Source organism: Hemiscyllium ocellatum, chromosome 32 (assembly GCF_020745735.1).
Source record: "Hemiscyllium ocellatum isolate sHemOce1 chromosome 32, sHemOce1.pat.X.cur, whole genome shotgun sequence".
In the NCBI taxonomy this organism is placed as follows: Eukaryota; Metazoa; Chordata; class Chondrichthyes; order Orectolobiformes; family Hemiscylliidae; genus Hemiscyllium; species Hemiscyllium ocellatum.
The window spans coordinates 43,529,615-43,547,891 of record NC_083432.1 but is presented as its reverse complement, the minus strand read 5'-3'; the positions used below and the strand labels follow the sequence as shown (position 1 = coordinate 43,547,891).

Below are 18,277 nucleotides of genomic sequence, written 5' to 3'. Positions count from 1 at the left end.
AGATGGAGTGTCATTAATATCAGCAGTAACCCAGTCTGGTGTGGCAGCAGGACCAGGGATCAGAACAATCTAAACCATGAGGACAGGAAGGGAGGAAACACTGAAAAGGTCACAGCCTGGGTTTCACATTTCTAGGAGGGTTGCTCGCTGGCTTTCTGTAAAAGCCCAACCCAGCCATCTGTCACAGCGAGCATGCTGCAAAACCTAGAGACAGCCCACAGAGTCACTGGCCCCATTCTGCAGATCTGCCGGCATTCAAACCACAGCTGTCACCAACACGTACAGACCACTGAACAAAAACACCGACAGTGACAGCTCCCCCACCCTCAACACACTGTGCATAACAAATAAAATCTGACCTTTGTCTCACAGGTTGGCAGAAAGTGCAGCCGTTAGTCATAACTACTCAAGTTGTTGTGAGCTACACGCAGCAAGTCTTCCCCTTTCAGATCTCAAACACCAAAAACTTGAAACAATGGGATGAGTTTACCCCACATGGACTGCAAATGGGTTCAAGGTGATGGCTCACTGCTATCCTCAAGTGGATTCAGGGCTGGGCAGTAAGTGCTCAAGAGCTAGGCAATGCAGGCTGGGCAAGAATTTTTTAAATTAGTCACTGAAATAAGTGTTTAACCCAAAACTGGACCAGCCACATCAATATCATAGCTACAACAGCAGGTCAGAGGTTCAGAACTCTCCAGCAAGTAACTATTCCCATTGAGAGAGTCTGCCACCTACAAAAGGCACATGTCCAGAGGTTGACGGAACTCTTCACTTGCCTGGATGAGTACAGCTCCAACATGCAAGTAGTTTGGTGCCATACAGGATGAAGTATTCCAGCTGTTTCTTTTTAAGGTGGTTATGGGCATTGAGTGGGTAGGACGGCACTCAGTCGTGGTGGATTGAAGTGGTGGGAGATTTGACAGGCTGGATGGCCCTCTCCTGAGCTTATGTTCAAGGTCTGTAGGCTCAGTGCTACCAAACTGCATTGCAGCACTGAGTATGCAGTTTCAGGGTTAATACATGCCAGCTGAAGGAAACAGACAGGGCAATGGCTTCTGTTAACAAGCAGCAGTTGCTTGAATTATCTTCACTTTGTTAGAGCTTGTAAACTAAATTAAAACCTGCACAGGGCTGCAATCGTGAATGAGCAAGAGAAAGTCAGAATACTTAAAATTTCCAATGTCACTTCTTGGAAGGCCAGTAGCACAGCTCATTTCTGCACCTGTTTTAAACCGTTAGCCTCTTCAGTTGGTTACTTGCTGCTGCAGTGTAAGCAGAGAGATTGCACCTGAATACTGTGTAGAGTTTTGATCCCCTTCAGAGAAAGCAGTTTTACTGGAGGCAGTTGAGGAAGCTCCGAGAGAGATTCCAGAGATAAGGGGCTTGTCTTACAAAGACAGATTAGGCCACTCGAGTTTAGAAGTGAGATCCAATGGAGGTGATGTTTCCATGTGGGGCAATCTAGAACCCAAGGGTATAGTTTTAAAGGTAAGGGGCAACAGATTTAAACAGTGAAAATAAATTACTTCCCTCAATAGGTCAAATCTGTTGATTTCACTACCCCAGAGCATGGTGAACATCACACAAGTTTGAGGGGAGACCGATCTCTCATGAGTAGTGGTTAGAGAGAGCAGCCAGGAAAGTGGCATTGCAGCCAAGGAGAGACCAGTCAATCTCATTGGATGACAGCAGGCTTATTATTTGGTTGGGTTGGGCGGGGGCGGGGGGGGGTGTTGATTGGCCAATTCCTGCTCCTAGTTCTTTTATTAGGGTGATGCAAAATTCCAGGCTTAGAGTCCCATCGGGAACCAAATAGGAAAATATGCATCTACATTTACAAGGATGGACCTTCCCCCACATGGTTACAATGGTGGACGGATGGACACCTAGCTTCAAAGTTGGACAGGATAATTGAGCCAGAGTCCAGAACTCCATCACACTTCCTACAGCATCAGGCAAGGCCTTTAGCTGTCTCTAGGATGGCCTGGCACATTGGTGGTTAGAGAAAGCCACATTTACATTCCCCATACAAGCATGACAAACAAAGAACTGAAAAGGATCTCGTCTGTATCACTGACTAGCAGAATCACTATCTTTTAAATGAAAGTATTCAAGAGTTTAACATTTCACCATGAAATCAAAGAACTGAGCTCCCATCTTACATGTTGGTTGGAAACACTGAACTGTGCCTTGGGTTATCGATGAGTGACAACTGGAAGATCTGAATCAAAGTCTCAGGATTATCCAAGTCTTCACATGCCTAGACTCCTGCTTAAGAATGCTGTAGCAGAATATCAAAAATCCTGGACAGCTACAACAATGTAGGGAAGATGCTGCAATTATTTTCAACCAACCAATTTGGAGAGATGGCACCTCTGGGCCAAGTGGGACTTGAACCAAGACCTACTGCCCCAAGGTAGGGACTCTACAATTGCCTAACAAAACATTTTAACCCAAGTCACCATTTTAAGTCATTTACAGCTGGTGGCAATGACAATGGGTTAAACCCACATCACAATTCTCTGTTGGAGTGATGCCCCAGACCTTAAATCAAATGCATAACAGCTTAACAAGCTGCACACCGAAAATCATGATCAGGAGCTGCGATGTGGAATCCTGTGCCAGCTGGGAGTGTAAGTCTGGGTCAGGAAATCAAACAGCCCCTTCAGCAGCCAGCCTGCATACAAAGGAGCTTCAAGGCAGCGAGATTGTAAGGAGAGAGAACAATTTAGAGGCTTCAAGGTGATTTACAAACGTCAAATGAACAACAGACGCAGCATAGTGTGGAGGAGTGTTAAGTTATCCACTTAAACAGGAAAAACAATAGCATATTACCTAAAAATGATAGACTGGGAATGGATGTACAACGGGTGCTTTGTATACCAGTCAGTGAAAGCAAGCATGCAGGTGCAGCAAGCAGTTAGGATGTAAAATAGCTTGGCCTTCACCATAATTAAGTTTTGATTATAGGAGCAAGGACATCTTAATACAGAAAGCCTTAGAGAGATTGCACCTGCAGTACCATGTGCAGTTTTGGTCTCCTTCCCCAAAACAGAGATATACATGCTATAGAGGGGAGTACAGCAAAGGTTGACAGGCTGTTGTCTGGAATGTCAGGTTATCTGTACAAGGAGAGACTGGGTTGATTGGAGATGTATTTATAGGAATTTGGAATGAGTGGATTTTGTTGAAATAACATTCTAATAGGGCTGGAGACTTGGGACAAGGATGGGGTTTCCACTGTTGGAGGGTCCTGGCCTTCGAATACAGAGTAGGCCACCTCAGGGTGGTAAACCTGTGGAATCCTCTACAACATTGGCTTGTCATCCATAGTCTATGAAATATTTAGGAAATAGATTTCTAGCAGCTAAAGGTGTGAGGTATGCAGAGATAGGCAAGTATGGGGTTAAAATCTGCCATGTTTAATAGCATAGCAGGCTTGATAGGCTGAATGGTCTTACTTTTGCTCCTATTTCTCATTAAACATTTTATACCAACAGATTGTACTAATTGTCCAAGTAGTTTTAATTAAGAGTCAGATCCAGACTAGCTAAAGCTCAATATAGAAATGGACACTGCAGACAATTCAGATTGCGGTCCACACTGAACATGCTTTGGGATGTTGAGACCAAATAAACGAAAGTCATGTCAAAACATACAATCCTAGCTTAAAAGCACAGTTCTGCTTTTATGAAAAAAGCTCTCATTCCCTTGCTCCAGGTGGAAATACTTTTCCTACAGATATCTCATCCTATCCTCTAAGTGTTGACTGGCACTTTCTTCCACAAGTGATCTTACCAACAGAACCTTGGCAAGCTCAAACATTCCCACTGCACCACCCTCCACCCAACCTTCATTGGAAAAGTAAACTGCTTCTGCAAAGGCAAGTCTGCTACAGAATGTGTCCCTTGCTGGTTGTGCAGGAGATCTTGGCTGGTGCACCCCATCTACATGTGGGCAGCATAGTGGCACAGTGGTTAGCACTGCTGCCTCAGCGCTTGAGACCTGGATTCAATTCCCGACTCAGGCGATTGACTGTGGAGCTTGCACGTTCTCCCCGTGTCTGCGTGGGTTTCCTCCGGGTGCTCCGGTTTCCTCCCACAGTCCTAAGATGTGCGGGTCAGGTGAATTGGCTATGCTAAATTGCCCGTAGTGTTAGGTAAGGGGTAAATGTAGGGGTATGGTGGGTTGCGCTTCGGCGGGTCGGTGTGGACTTGTTGGGCCGAAGGGCCTGTTTCCACACTAAGTAATCTAATGATAGCATCCAAAGCTGAGACACTGTGGGGATGCATTCCTGACCCCTGGAGCAGTTGTTAATCAGAACACGGAACCAAAAACACCACTTAGAAAAAAAAAAGTGTTGTAGGTTTGCTACTTTCTCCACAGCTGCCAGCTGTGAATTATTCCAATAAGTTCCACTGTACTTTGGTTTTGTTGTCCAAGGCTATAGTTTGACATGGCTAAATTAAATCTAAGAGTCCTGACACATGAAGACCTGTAGCTAGAGATCATCTCTCAGATTAAAATGTTCCCTTCATGTTGTACATTTATTGATAACCCAGGCCAGTCTTAACATTCAGTACTGCTGGTCTCTTGGCACAGGACAACTGTCCTGTGGAGCAGGTGCTTGGAGATGCAGCTCTCTACCCCATGGAGACAGACCAGCAAAACCTTTTTTTGTTGGCAAGCTCAGCACATGCAGCCTGAAAAAGGAACGCTTTCTTTGTCAATGTGTCTTCCTGTGGGATGCAGATGATGTTTCAGACACCACAGGTGGGAGATCTGAGCTTTTTGTTGGTAGCAGCAAGGTCCCCAGGCCTCACTCCATAAAGCAATGTGCTGCAGATAGAAAAATGGACCCACTGGTCAGTTTGTCCTTTTTCCACACTGGTTGTTCTGCTAAACAGGTGCTGAACTTGTGGACACCATGTTTCTCTAGTTTGCCCTTAAACACCATTTGTCTCTATCACACCTTGTGGTAACAATTCCCTATTCTAACAAGATGGTTGAATAGTTCCTCCTGAAGATAATTTCAGGGTATCTGCTATTCAAACCCAGAACTTGGGCAGAATGACAAGCTGACCCTGTTATCTTGGAGGCTCATTAATGAGCAAGAGGGAAGCATTCCAAAGAATAGTCAAACATGCACTGCTTCTCTCCCCAAATTGCAGCCAGGCCTGCAGAGCTTCTTGAGCACACTAGCTCATTTCAGATTTCCAGCATTTGCAATATTTCACTTTTCTAGTGTGGGGGCTATTCAAGCCCATTGAGTCTACATTGACTGTCTGAAGACCATCTCACCCAGACTCACCCCTTATCCCTGTATCCCTACATTTCCCACAGCTAATCCACTTAACCCTTATTCCTGGACACAGTAATGTAGCATGGCCAAGCCACAGAACCTGTACATCTTTGGACTGTGGGAGGAAGCTGGAGCACGGAGGAAACCCACAGACATGGGGAGAATGGCAACTGTCTGTGGAGTTTGCACAGAGGGTGGAATCAAAGCAGTCCCTGGCACTGAGGCAGTAGTGCTAACCACTGAGCCACCGCACCACCCCTTAAATATCCAAGCTTTGTTTAAAATTCCAAAGCTGCATAGAACTAAAAAGTAATTTGACTTTTCATCTTCCAAATGCAAGCAGCAATGAGTCTCATCCCCTGCCAGGATTGGAGGGGTGGATCAGTTCAGAAAATTAGCAGTACAGCTTTACCTTTGTACCAAGCATCTAAATCTGCTAGTACAAAATTCATAACTGATATCAGGCCCATTTATTTCTGTACCTGGGATCCAGGAACGAAGCTACACACAAAGCTAGGGATCCTTAATGCTGTTCACGCTTCCCTGAATCAGTAAAGTATTCACTTCTAGATAGGAAGGAGACCATTAACTGGAACAGCTTGATTCTTTCCACAGCATCCCATAATTGGCAAAGATCATGCATGCTGAACAACTGGAGATGTGGTGCACCATGAACAGGGGTCAGCAAGCTCAAAACAAGCTACACACCAAGGATAGTTACAAGCAGCAAAGCTCCACATTAACTGATGCTTGTGCAATGTGGAAGATACAAGGTTGGCCTGGAGAATGGGGCTTTGTTTGTGGTGTGGGTGGATTAGCTGTCAGGCCCATTTCAAGGGGCAGTTAACAGAACCACATAGCTGTGCTCTGAAGTGATATAAAGGCCAGACCAAGTCAAGCTGTCAGATCATCTTCCTGAGAGAGCTAAGCTGTGACTTCTCTTCACATTTAATCAAGATGTTCACCACACTTAATTCCAGATTTATTTTACTGAACTCAAATTGTCGTTTGCTGTTTAGAAATCAAATTTATGTCCCCAGAACAGTGGCATGAGATTCTGGATTCCTAGGCCAGTGACATCGCTATTTCTCACAGCCTCCAAGCAATGCTCAAGTCACCCCTTGGAGATTTTACTGAATAGGAACCTGGCCTCAATCCTCAATTGCAGCACAAACTACAGGATACCTGAAACGCTAAGCCTGGTTAGAGTACAGTGGACATTTCACTGTTCACTAGAGTCATATGTACAGCATGGAAACAGGCCCTTCAGTCCAACTAGACAATGCCAACCAGAAATCCTAAATTAATCTAGTCCCATAACCCTCTAAACCCTTCCTAATCATGAATGTTGATGCCTTTTAAATGTTGTAATTGTATCAACGTCCACCACTGGCAGTTCACTCCATCCACACATTACCCTCTGCACGAACAAGATTTACTTTGTTTTATTCCTGCCTAAAGACTGTCTGCAGCATCAGTGTGGTGAATGGAGGTGTAATCCAAAACAAATTTCAATTACAATTGAAGACTTTGTGCCAGGGAGGGAGACCCAGCTTAGACAGGCAGTACCATGTCATTTTTGTATCAGTGCACAAGCAACATTTAACAATCAATATCCTTCATGTACTTTGGTGGCATGGAGTGGGCAGATGGAGAATAAAGTTTCTCACAAATTGGCAGTTCTGCTTCCTACATTACAGCAGTTTAATTAAAAAACTGAAGTACTTTGGGACAACCTGGGTTTGATAACTGTGCATATGTTTTTCCCTGGTCAGTGTGCAACGTAGCAGTCATTTCCAGAAATGGAGGAAATGAAAATGGTCTTACACCCCAATACTCAAGATGGGGAAACACCATTCATCTAAGGCAAGTAACAGTCAGGATAGGCAGGTTGGAAGTGTGCACAGAATCTCATCGGAAATAAGAGCAGGAATACAGTATTCAGCCCTTCAAGCCTGCTCTGCCATTTAACATGACCATGATGATCCTCTCCTGGTCTCAGCTTCACTTTCCTGCCTATTCCCCATAGCCCATTACCACTATCAGAAACATTTTTCTTGAAGCTGTTAACTGATTCTGCTTGGACTGCACTCTAGGGCAGTGAGTTCACAGACTCAACCCTCCATGGTTTCTCCCCAGTTGTTTTGAGCTTACCTCTCAACTGAAGCACTCATTCAAGATGATCCTGTGGGGCATCACCTGTTCAATATCCACCATGATCCCCTTTAGTGGTTTATATACCTCTAATCAGCCCCCATTCTTCTGAACTCCAGTGAGTCCAAACCCAAACAGTTTGATCCTTTTACAATAGCCCTTTCATCCCTGGAATCAGTCTGATGAACCTTCTCTGAACTGCCTCCAGTGCAAACACAAAGGAGGCCCAAGACTGGACACCCGACTCCAGATGTGGTCTCACCTATCATGACACTTCACTCGGATAATCTGATTCTTTTGCAATAAATGCCAGAATTCCACATTATACGCTACCCCAACATATCTTCTACACTCAATCCACTCCAATTGCCATGGAGGTGTAGAGCATGTGGAATGCTGTAGGGATTATTCCTGTTAAAAGCCCTGCAGTTTTCCTTACACTTGGAGCAATCTGCACATTACAGCCCTGTCACAGATGATTCCGATTGCAGAAAATAGAATTTGGTGTAAACCTGTTTACCCTCAGCTTTATTGCAGGATCAGATCAAATATGTTTTAGTGCTTGATCATATTCATGACTTAATTGGCAGATAACTGACCATGTTAGCTTTGGAATTTAAACAGTAGAGTGCTGTTTGCCTGTTCAAACAGGTGCAGGGACACCCTCGATCAGGGAGAGATACACAAAGGGTCTCAGTTACTGGTCTTCAGTTTTCAGATGCCAAGGGACTAGCTGTGACTTCCCAGAAATTTCTTTCATGTTTCCTCTTCTACCATCTCCTGGTTGGAGATTAAAGCTTGAAAATACACAATAGATTTTCCAACAGGAAATAGATCTGCTATACAAGGCTGAAACATTCAAACTGACCAGTGCACAACTTTGCTGCCTGCTCATTAGCAACATGCAAAGGTTGGGGCATGAAGGGAGCATACCAGGTGCCATGAATTAATATTCCCCAGCCATGTGAAGTGAAAGCAGAGTCAATAAAATCTGCGTGCCTCTGATCAACAAACTGAAAGATGCAGGATAGTCCCAAAAACCTCTGAAAGTGATATCCTTCACCATGAAAGTTAGGAACTGTATTACCAGAAGTCAAACAGATTTCTTTGAAATAATTATATTGCAATCTTTTGAGATAAAGCCATTGCAGATCTGAACAGCCAGTGTCAGTACACAATTTAAAAAGCTCTTGTGAAGTCAAGAGTACACTCTTGCTTATGAGGAATACAACCCACGCAGGTATGTTGATAAGCCTCTTGGACTTGGCATTTAAGCCTTTCCAAATACCTTATTCACAGGGGTTCATTCTCACTGTTTCCAACAAGGTGCATGTCTACAGTTAATTAGACCTTCAATTTCAGTCAGAGTAGAATTGCTTTCTATGCTCTAGGATTGTTCTAGAAGAGGGTCACAATCTGGAGGGAGTCAGTGAAGCTGGCCCCAGGTACAAAACCAGTTTGTTGACGGTAACTCATTTGCACACAAGCCACAGGAGATCGAGACAGTGGCCCACAGCAAACATTAGCGAGTCTGTGCAAGATCGAGACTTCTGCACATTACCCAACCACCAGAACAGGTGTCAGAGTAGTGAGCAAACTAAGAGAAAGCTTTAAAATTCTCTTGCTAATGAACATCTGAAAAATTGCAAACGGACTCAAATGACTGAATTGATGCAAAAGGATAATTAAATGCAGAACAGAGTGATGTGGTTTCAGTTCTATTAAAAATAGAAGTGGAGGCCTTCACTGGTCAATGCTGACTAAGATTCTGAAACAAGATTCAAAGCCTGGAATTCCCCACAACTGATGCTCAAAGTTATTGAGCAGTTTCATGTCAGAACTTCAAGAGGCTGCTTTGGAGAATCGATGCCCAAGTGAACTGCCCCTCCTGGCCTGGTCCCCCATGTTACTACAGCAGGTTCACATCCTTTCCCACAACTTGTTACTTTCACACCACAGCTACAGTGCAATTGCATGAAACTAAAATTGCACTTTACAGCACTTGCACACTGAACACCCCAAACAGCCAATGGAGTTTACTCAAGTTCGTCATTTTTTGGAACATTAATAAGTTTGACAAATCAGGCAGACCAAGTTCCCACAAACAGAATTTTGATATTGTCCAGTTCATTTACTTTAGTGGCTGACTTGGGGCGAGAAACAATTCTCCTTCCCAAAGTAAGTTTCACTGGCACTGAGTACACAGGGTCTTGGTTTGACTTATTGGTGATTTGGGAGCAGGCTCGAGGGGTCTGAATGGCCTACTCCTGCTCTTACATTCCATACTGATGGTGGCAGTGGTTAGCACTGCTGCCTCAGCTCCAAGGACCTAGGTTCAATTCCCCTCTCAGGCAAGTGGGTGGAGTTTACACATTGTGATGTGCAGTTTTATTCCCATAATCCAAATGGGCAGATTAGGTTGATTGGCCATACTAAATTGCCCACAGTGTCCAAAGGTGTGCTGGTTGGTGGTGGTGGGGGGGGGTCGAATCAGTAGTGATTCGAAGATTTCACCCAGAACTGCACTGGAATGCCAGCCCATATTTTTTGCATTCAATCCTCGGGAGACCGGCCTGAACACAACTTGCAACATTTGTCAATGGAAGTCAAACAAACTCCCTGCTAGGTGGAGTCATACTTGCTACAAAGGAGGGTGGCTGTTCTAAGTTAATACGCAAGATCCAGGACATGTCTGCAGCAAGTCCTCAGGGTCGTGCCTGCACCCAACCATCCCCAGCTTCAATTATCCTCCTTCCATCGTGTAGACAGTCAGATGTAGGTTGTTCATCGATTAGCGGTGAGCATCATTTTCAACTCAGATATGAAGCAGAGCACTACACAGGCTTGGGCTGACAACTAGAAAGTAACACTTGCACAGAAAAATGACCATCTCCAATAAGAGCTAAATTACTCAGGGTCATGAGTTCAAAGAGAGGGGAAAGTTTAAGGGAGGTGTGTGGAAAGTAGCTGCCAAGAATACATTGCCAGTGGAGGATGTGGAGGCAGGCACGATAGTGTCATTTAAGACATTTAATTTATCTGTCTAGATGTTTTAATAGGCAGGGAGCAGGGGGATACAGATCTTTAGAAAGTAGGTAACAGGTTTAGATAGAATATCTGGATCAACACAGACTTGGAGAACTGAAGGGCCTGTTCCTGTGCTGTAATATTCTTTGCTCTTGTACTAATCACCAGTGTTTGCCAAAGTCATCACTTTCACTGAATCTGAGTCACAACCTAAGGGCTATCAGACCAGAAAATGAAACAGTTCTGTGGCTCCAAGACAAGGTGAGAGGCTAGGAATTGTAGGTTGATCAATTCCCCTCCTGACTCCAAAGTCTGCACAAAGCCAGGTCAGGAACACAATGGAATCCTCTCCACTTGCCTGGATATGTGCAGCTCCAACACTCCGGTTTGATACCGTCCAGTACAAAGCAGGTAATTGGTACCAGAGATAGCTGGGCAGCTTGGACATATGAGCAATACAGGAGGAGCCTTCAGATCCCTGCAAGGCCAGGAAGTGCTCTTTCCTCTTGAAGAAAAAATATCTTAAGCCTGAAGAAAGCCACTTGAATTCTCCTTGAGCTCTCAAAGATATGGCTATTAACCAGTACATCTGAACCAGTCACCCTGTACCTCCTGCAAGTGAAAGTGGATGGAGGGGGAAGATAAGTGAAGCAGCATATCCTGATAAGCCAAAAACACCATTTCAACAGATCCTCTAGACAGGGACCATTGAACTGCCTTGCTAACTTTTCACTATCTGTAACACCCATGTTTTCTGACTAATTACATACACAGCAGAGATGGGTTATAGAAGGGATTAGAGTTTTACTAGGAGTTACCTGCCATTCGTTCATACTTGTTTCTAACTACTAGTTTGAACCATTTGTTCATAAACAGATAGTTATTCATGTTAGTGCAGAAACCTGGCCTACACTGTCAACTTGGATCTGAAAGAACAAAAATGAACTTGGGGAAATTTGCATATTTTTAGAAAATAAATATTTTTGTGGAAACTCCAGGATTAGTGAGGTTTGTTTACAGCACTGAGACAACAATGAAGTGGGAGAAATGGGAGCCAAGCCTCCAATATCTCTCCGATGAGCAGCTTATTCTTCACCCTACCCAAGAGCTGCTGGAAGAGCCATTTTGCCTGAATCAAGAGTGTAAACCACTGCTTGTACAAGGGAACTCCGAAGCTGAGCATTCAGTCCACAGAGGAAATCAATGTTTACCAGTAATTCAGGAGCAACACAGTACCTCATTGTCCCATTAAAGCATTTCAAAGCTGTGACTTAGTGGATATTGCCATCAGCTCAGTCAAAAGGTCATAAATCAGTCATACACAAGATCCTTTGGCATGATTTATTGTCGTCACCCAATGCAACACACCCCACTGCCAGAGATTATGGGCAGCATGGTGGCAGTGGTTAGCACTGCTGCCTCTCAGCAGGAGACCTGGATTCAATTCCCACCTCAGGCAACTTTGTGTGGGATTTGCACATTCTTCCCGTGTCTGCGTGGGTTTCCTCCCACAGTCCAAAAACATGCAGGTTAGGAGAGTTGGCCATGCTAAATTGCCCGTAGTGTTAGGTGAAGGGGTAAATGTAGGGGAATGGTCTGGGTGGGTTGCTCTTCGGAGGGTTGGTGTGGACTTGCTGGGCTGAAGGGCCTGTTTCCACACTAATCTAATCTAAAAGATTTGACCTGACTAAAGATATTAAACTGAGAATCATCTTACCCTCATTCTGTTGTACGCTAAGATCCCAAGGAGAAGTTCAGGAACTGTGTTGTGACTGATACACAGCTTGCGGTGTATAAAATAGTCACTGAATTAATAAATGCAGCTAAGATTCAAAAGTACTTAATTGTTTGCAAAAAAGAGACTGAAATGTTCAGATCTCTAGAAACAGACTTTTTACATTCTTTCCTACCCTTAACTTTGTTTCCAATAACTGTATTCTACCCAATCTGCCAAATTCAAAAATGACCAGGTAGTACATACACACTTGCTCCTGTACTGATTAATGGACTTGTGCAAAATTAGTTACCTTTCAACATTCTTATCAACCAGCTTTAAACAAGTTAGCAAGCATTAACAGCACAAAACGTCATTAGGTAAACCAGGAGGGGAAATTAAATTCCAGATAGATTTTTCAACATGCAGTTGAAACTAGAATAGCCCTTTGCAATCAGACTGTAAAACGTTAAGGAATGAATTGGTGGCACAGTGCGAATTTTTACTTTGACAAGCTGGATCAACACCAGGATTGGAAAGCTACACTGACAATGGGGATACAATTTGGGGGGGGGGGCAGGGGGAGCACTAAGGAGTGGCTCATATACATAACAGCTGGGTAAAATAACTGGTCTCCAGGCTGGAAATATCATATGTACAGAACAGGAAAAGCTTAACAGGAGGATTGATGCAAGCATGTTTACAGTAGGGTCACTTTAGTGGAACCTTGTGTATGAGTCAAGTGTTTTTAAATATTGACAGTAAAGTACTATAGTTGGCTGGAAGTCATTAGGGATTGGTATTGATTATCAACTGAAACAAGCAACGCTGAGTGGGACTTTTTCTATATCTTGGGTGGAAAGTATTCATTTTCACTTCAAATCTAAACAGCTGCTTATTTAAGTGTTTTGATTACAAGCTAAGAGTACCAGACACAAAGAGAGCCAATATTTCAACTTTAACCAACAGTAAAATTATAGGCAATATCACATACATTCCTCTCAAGTAGCATTTAAGGAAACTTCAATTGAAGCACTTTGAACAGTAACAGAATGGGTTGATGGCTAAAAACAGCTGATGGTCAAATTTCTCAAATTGGGAAGGAAGTGTTCAGTCATATCTGGACAAAGCAATTCAGCACATACTAAAATTTTCTGCATTTTAAAGAAACACCACGATCAGTTATTCTTCATTTAACCCCCAATTTCCTAGGCTGAAGACAGGCTGACTGGGTCAGGGAATCAGTGCTCTCGCTCCTCCCCCCCTCCATCACCAGTCACAACACAGACAGCGACCAACATAATCCAAACTACAAAGGAAATGGGACCCAGCTGCTAGTGGATGAGGAGAAAGTCTACCATCTGCTGAGACTATCCACGTGAAGTGAAACCACACTCTTGATGGGTTATAGAATTAATCCTTTTCCACCATTTCTTCAAATAAAGTGCATCAAAAGATCGTTATTGCTGGTGGGGGCAGCATCTTTTATATGGATTTTAACACTTTATTCTTTAAGTGCCATTAAGGAGGAACAGGTTATCAAACTTGTATAGTTTCAAACTACATGGGTTAACTGAGGGGAAAACAATCCATTCCTTCAGTTTTGATAATTCATGCCTTGAAACAAGTCTAACTGTTCATTCAGTGAAGAGAATGAATGATTTCAAAGGGCATCCCCAACTGATTGCAAAGTCCTTTTTGACAGAGGTAGGAATAGATGCTATATAAATGCGATTTTTGTATGCAAGACTTTTAATACATTTGGAATGTACACAATTCAGAAAGCACCACCTTTCAAAATCCAAAATGAATTAAGAATTAAAGTTGAGATTCAATTGTATTTTGATTTCTTCCAGTTTAAGTCCTTAAATTCTGACACCTGTTGTTCAACTCAAAGTTCAGGCATTTTAGACAGTTTAATAATTTAGATGAAAGAGTCAAAAGCAGAGATCAAGAAGAAATCACATTTGCAGTTTACAAACTTTAGGTCAATACAAAGAAAAAACCAGTATTTATATTAACTGTTAGCAGCCAATTTGCAGTAGGCTCTGACAAACAAAAGGTTTCTGGGGTGATGAGAAATTAATATTGGAAAGGACGTCAGGAAGAACTCATCTGCTCTTCTTTAAAGTGGTTGGTGAGACCTTGTCACTCAAGGCTTTTGATTTAGTGTCTCAGCTCCCAGATGACTCCAACAGTGCAATACTCCCTCACTGCAACAGTGGCACGCCAGTCTAGATTTTAGAAGTCCCAGTCCAGGAATTAATCCCACAATTGAGCTGCAGCTGACGGAAGGAAACACTGGTGTTTGGTTTGGGGGGGGGGGGGGGGGGGGGGTTGAAATCTGCAAGTTTCACATCTCACTGCAAGGCTTCATGGATTTCTCAGATGTAACATGGGGCAGGTTAAAGAAGAAGTCATTTGAATGAATGGTGCTTTATTATACTAAAACATTTTATCCTGTCTAAGTAACCAATAGTCCATTATACCATCAGATGTGTCTTAATTACATCACAATAGCCAATCCTCTTCAGTGTAGATGTTTGCTGTTGTAGAACCCAGCAACAGCATCCAACCCCAGAGTTGGGCAGTTTAGCACATGACCACCACACTTTTCTGCAGTCCCCTAACTCTGACTGGTACTCACTTCCTAACTGCATTCTCCTCTCTCCAATTTATCTGAAGGCTTTCCATAATTATAGTGTACATCAAGACAGTCATTCTAAAAATGAATTAAAATCTCTGCAGAAAGAGGCCCGAGAGAAGGAGTTGCTACGACTATTTTGACTTCAACTTACACAGATTCAAACAGATGTCATGCAGCTATTGGACACAGTAACAACGTTTAGATTGATACAGATGAATAGATAAAACAAGAATTTCTCACTTCTGATTCCAGAGACTAAAACTTTACTCACCACTCAAACATTCATATTGCCATTGCTTCACGACCAACAGCCCTCTATTTGGTTAGAGGCCAAAATTATAGCAAACCAAAGGACTTTAAAAAGTTCTTTAAAGATTTTGATAAGAGCTCAGACATGTACAACTCTCCCTCTCTCTAAAGAGGCTGCCTGACCTAATGGATATTGGGAGTTGGTTTCTAATTTAAACAAATGTCCTCCCTAGTTATTTCAAACATGGTCTTTTTAAAAATCCAAGTTCACTAAAATCCTAAACGCCCTGGCTCTTAGATGGTTAAAAGTAGATCCCTCAAGTATTCAACACAATACGTTTGCAATGCTATAAAGCGTTTAAATATTAGTTTCCCCACAAAACAAAAAAGTTACAAAAAAAAAATTACCAGCGGAGAACGTTACATTATATCCCGCTACTGCTGAAAGTCTAGACACATTTGGGCAAACAATTTGTTGGAACTGAGCATCTAACTCAAATCTGGATACTTTTCCCTCGGGATTAAAGTTATCCCAACAACAAAGAATGTAAATAAAGATCAGATTTTGTCTGAATCTTGGAGAAAGGGAGGGGGCGCGAGTCAGTAAGTTGGCAGGTAGCCCCCGGGGAGGAATGGATGGAGGGGGGGAATTCTTACCTTGGTTACAGAAGAAACTCATCAGTTTGGCCAAGAACATCCCCATCTTGATGTGGTTGTGTTTTGTATATATATATATATATATATATATATATTTTTTAAAAATTCACAGAAAGTCAGGGATTCACTGGAAACAGAAAGGCAGCGGAGGTCGATGATGATTTCCGTGGCTGCCCGCAAGCTCCTGTCGATCTTTCTCCCTCAATGCCGGCCTCCGAGGCCTAGCCCCAAGTCAGAGACAAGTCCAATGCAGCCTGGAGTCTATTTCCATCCAATGCGGGGCTGAAGGCGACCAGGAACGGGGTGCCTTGTCCACCAGGGCAGGAGATGGAGGAAAGGAAACTACCAGGGCTCAAAGGAAAAAAAGAATAACCGAGTCTTCTGGCTTCCCAAGAGGATTTAAAAGTGCTAATGCTTGTTTTAACAAAGTGATCCGTCTGGAAAATTCCCTCAGAGCTCGGCTGAGGGCCCTTGCAGTAGCTGGAGGTCAGTAATACTACCTCCACAACACACCGTCCCCACCGCCTACCAGCGCTCAATGCCAGAGCCGGCCTCTCCTCCCTCTATTTATACCCTCCTTCCCATCTTGATCCCACCCCTTCACCCAGCATAGACCAATCACAGGCAGGAACGTCCAATACGTCATTTACAGCCCTGCCTCCTGAGTGAGCCTTTCCAAAACAATTGGCTATCCCAGTGTGACTATATCTCATGATGGAAAAGAGGGTTCCCTTATCTCTCAGGTCTCCACCACCCCCACAATGACCCCCACAATTTCAGCCAACGAACCAACCAACACGAAGTACAGAGTCTTGGAGTCAATAGTTAAAAATCCCACCACACCAGGTTATAGTCCAACAGGTTTATTTGGAAGTCCAAGCTTTCGGATAGCTGCTCCTTCATCAGGTGGCTAGTGGGGCAGGATCATAGGACACAGAATTTATAGTAAAAGATAAAAGTGACATAAAACTGACTGTCCAACACTGGCACCTCCACATGTTGGAGACAGTAAAGACTGCCGATGCTGGAGGCCAGATTTAATAGATGTGAAACTGGAAAAGCACAGCGGGTCAGACAGCATCCGAGGAGCAGGAAAGCTAACATCTCTGGCCCGCGACCCTTCGTCTGGACTGGGAGGGGGTGGGAGCCCAGAAGTATACTGAGGAAGGAAGGTGAGGCTGGCGGAAGGTGGGATAGTTGTTAGGTGGTTGCAGGTATTGGGTTATTGTGATTGGCAGAGTTGTAAAGGGTGGCGCAGGAAAATCACATGAAGGGTACATGCCCGAAACATTAACTCTCCTGCTCCTCGGATGCTGTCTGAGCAGCTGTGCTTTTCCAGCGCCACCCTTTTCAACCGTGACTCTCCAGCATCTGCACTCCTCACTTTCTCCTGGTTATTGTAATGGGTCAGTGGGAAGGGTGAAGTGGATAGGAGAGGAGGAAGATGGACAAATTAGGTGAGGAGGAGGGGGAGGACAGGGCATGGGATATGACAGGGGGAGGAGGGATTTTGAAGCTGGTGAAGTACAGTGTCTCACTCAATAGACAATGAAGCCATGAAAAAAAAACTCTTTCAGAGCATCTCAGTTCTGAGGAAGGGTCACTGGACCTGAAATAGTAATTGTGATTTTTCTCTGCAGATGCTGCCAGACCTGTTGAGTTTTTCCCACAATTTCTGTCCCTATGTATTCCCAATGCACCCTTGCCACTGCCTTTCTATATCCTCTAAATCAAAATTTTAAGGCATGTTATTACACAGCTCTGGGGTAGTTTGGGATTATGAACCCACATCACCTAGTTTAAAGGTAAGAGTACTACCACTGCACCACAAGAACCCTTGTTTTGATGTCTGAGCAAGTTGGACTCTTGGTGAATTTACTGCCACTTTCTAGATTCTAATCTACATAGCCCATAAATAAAATCAGAAATTACTGGAGACACTCAACCAGAATGGCAACATCTGTATAGAGAGAAACAAAATTACCATTTCACAATAATATGACTTAATCAGAACTGACACATTTTTGATTTGATTTATTATTGTCATGTACTGAGATACAGTGAAAAGTATTGTTTTGAGTGCTAACCAAACAAATCATACCTCACCTAAGTACATCAGGGTAATAGTACAGAACACAGTATAGTGTTACAGCTGGAGAGCAAAGATCAACACTATTATAATGAGAGGCCGTTTGTAAGTCTGATAACAGCAGGGAAAAAATTGTTCTTAAATTGATTGATATATTTTTTTCAAACATTTGTACCTTCTGCCTGATAGAAGGAGGTGGAAGAGACTGTCACCGGTGTAGGAAGGGTCTTTGATTATGTTGCCTGTTTTCTCGAGGCAACAGGAAATGCAGATGGAGTCACTGGATGGAAGGCTGGTTTTCGTGATGGACTGAGCTGTGTTCACAGCTCTCTGTAATTTCTTGTGGTCTTGGGCAGAGCAGTTGCCAAATCAAGCTGTGATGCATCCGGATAGGATGCTTTCTGTGGTGCATCAATAAAAATTGTTAAGTGCCGT

The 18,277-nt window shown here is 43.4% G+C and overlaps 1 protein-coding gene across 1 annotated transcript in view; it reads right to left on the bottom strand.

Moving 5' to 3' along the window:
• Positions 1-16,270, bottom strand: part of LOC132831053 (ADP-ribosylation factor-like protein 5B) — a 35,475-nt gene extending 19,205 nt beyond the window's left edge. The window contains exon 1 of the mRNA XM_060849105.1: positions 15,754-16,270. Coding sequence (XP_060705088.1) covers positions 15,754-15,799 — 46 coding nt within the window. The 5' untranslated portion in view covers positions 15,800-16,270. The remainder of the gene's footprint in view (positions 1-15,753) is intronic.
• Between the last annotated feature and the right edge of the window lie 2,007 nt (positions 16,271-18,277).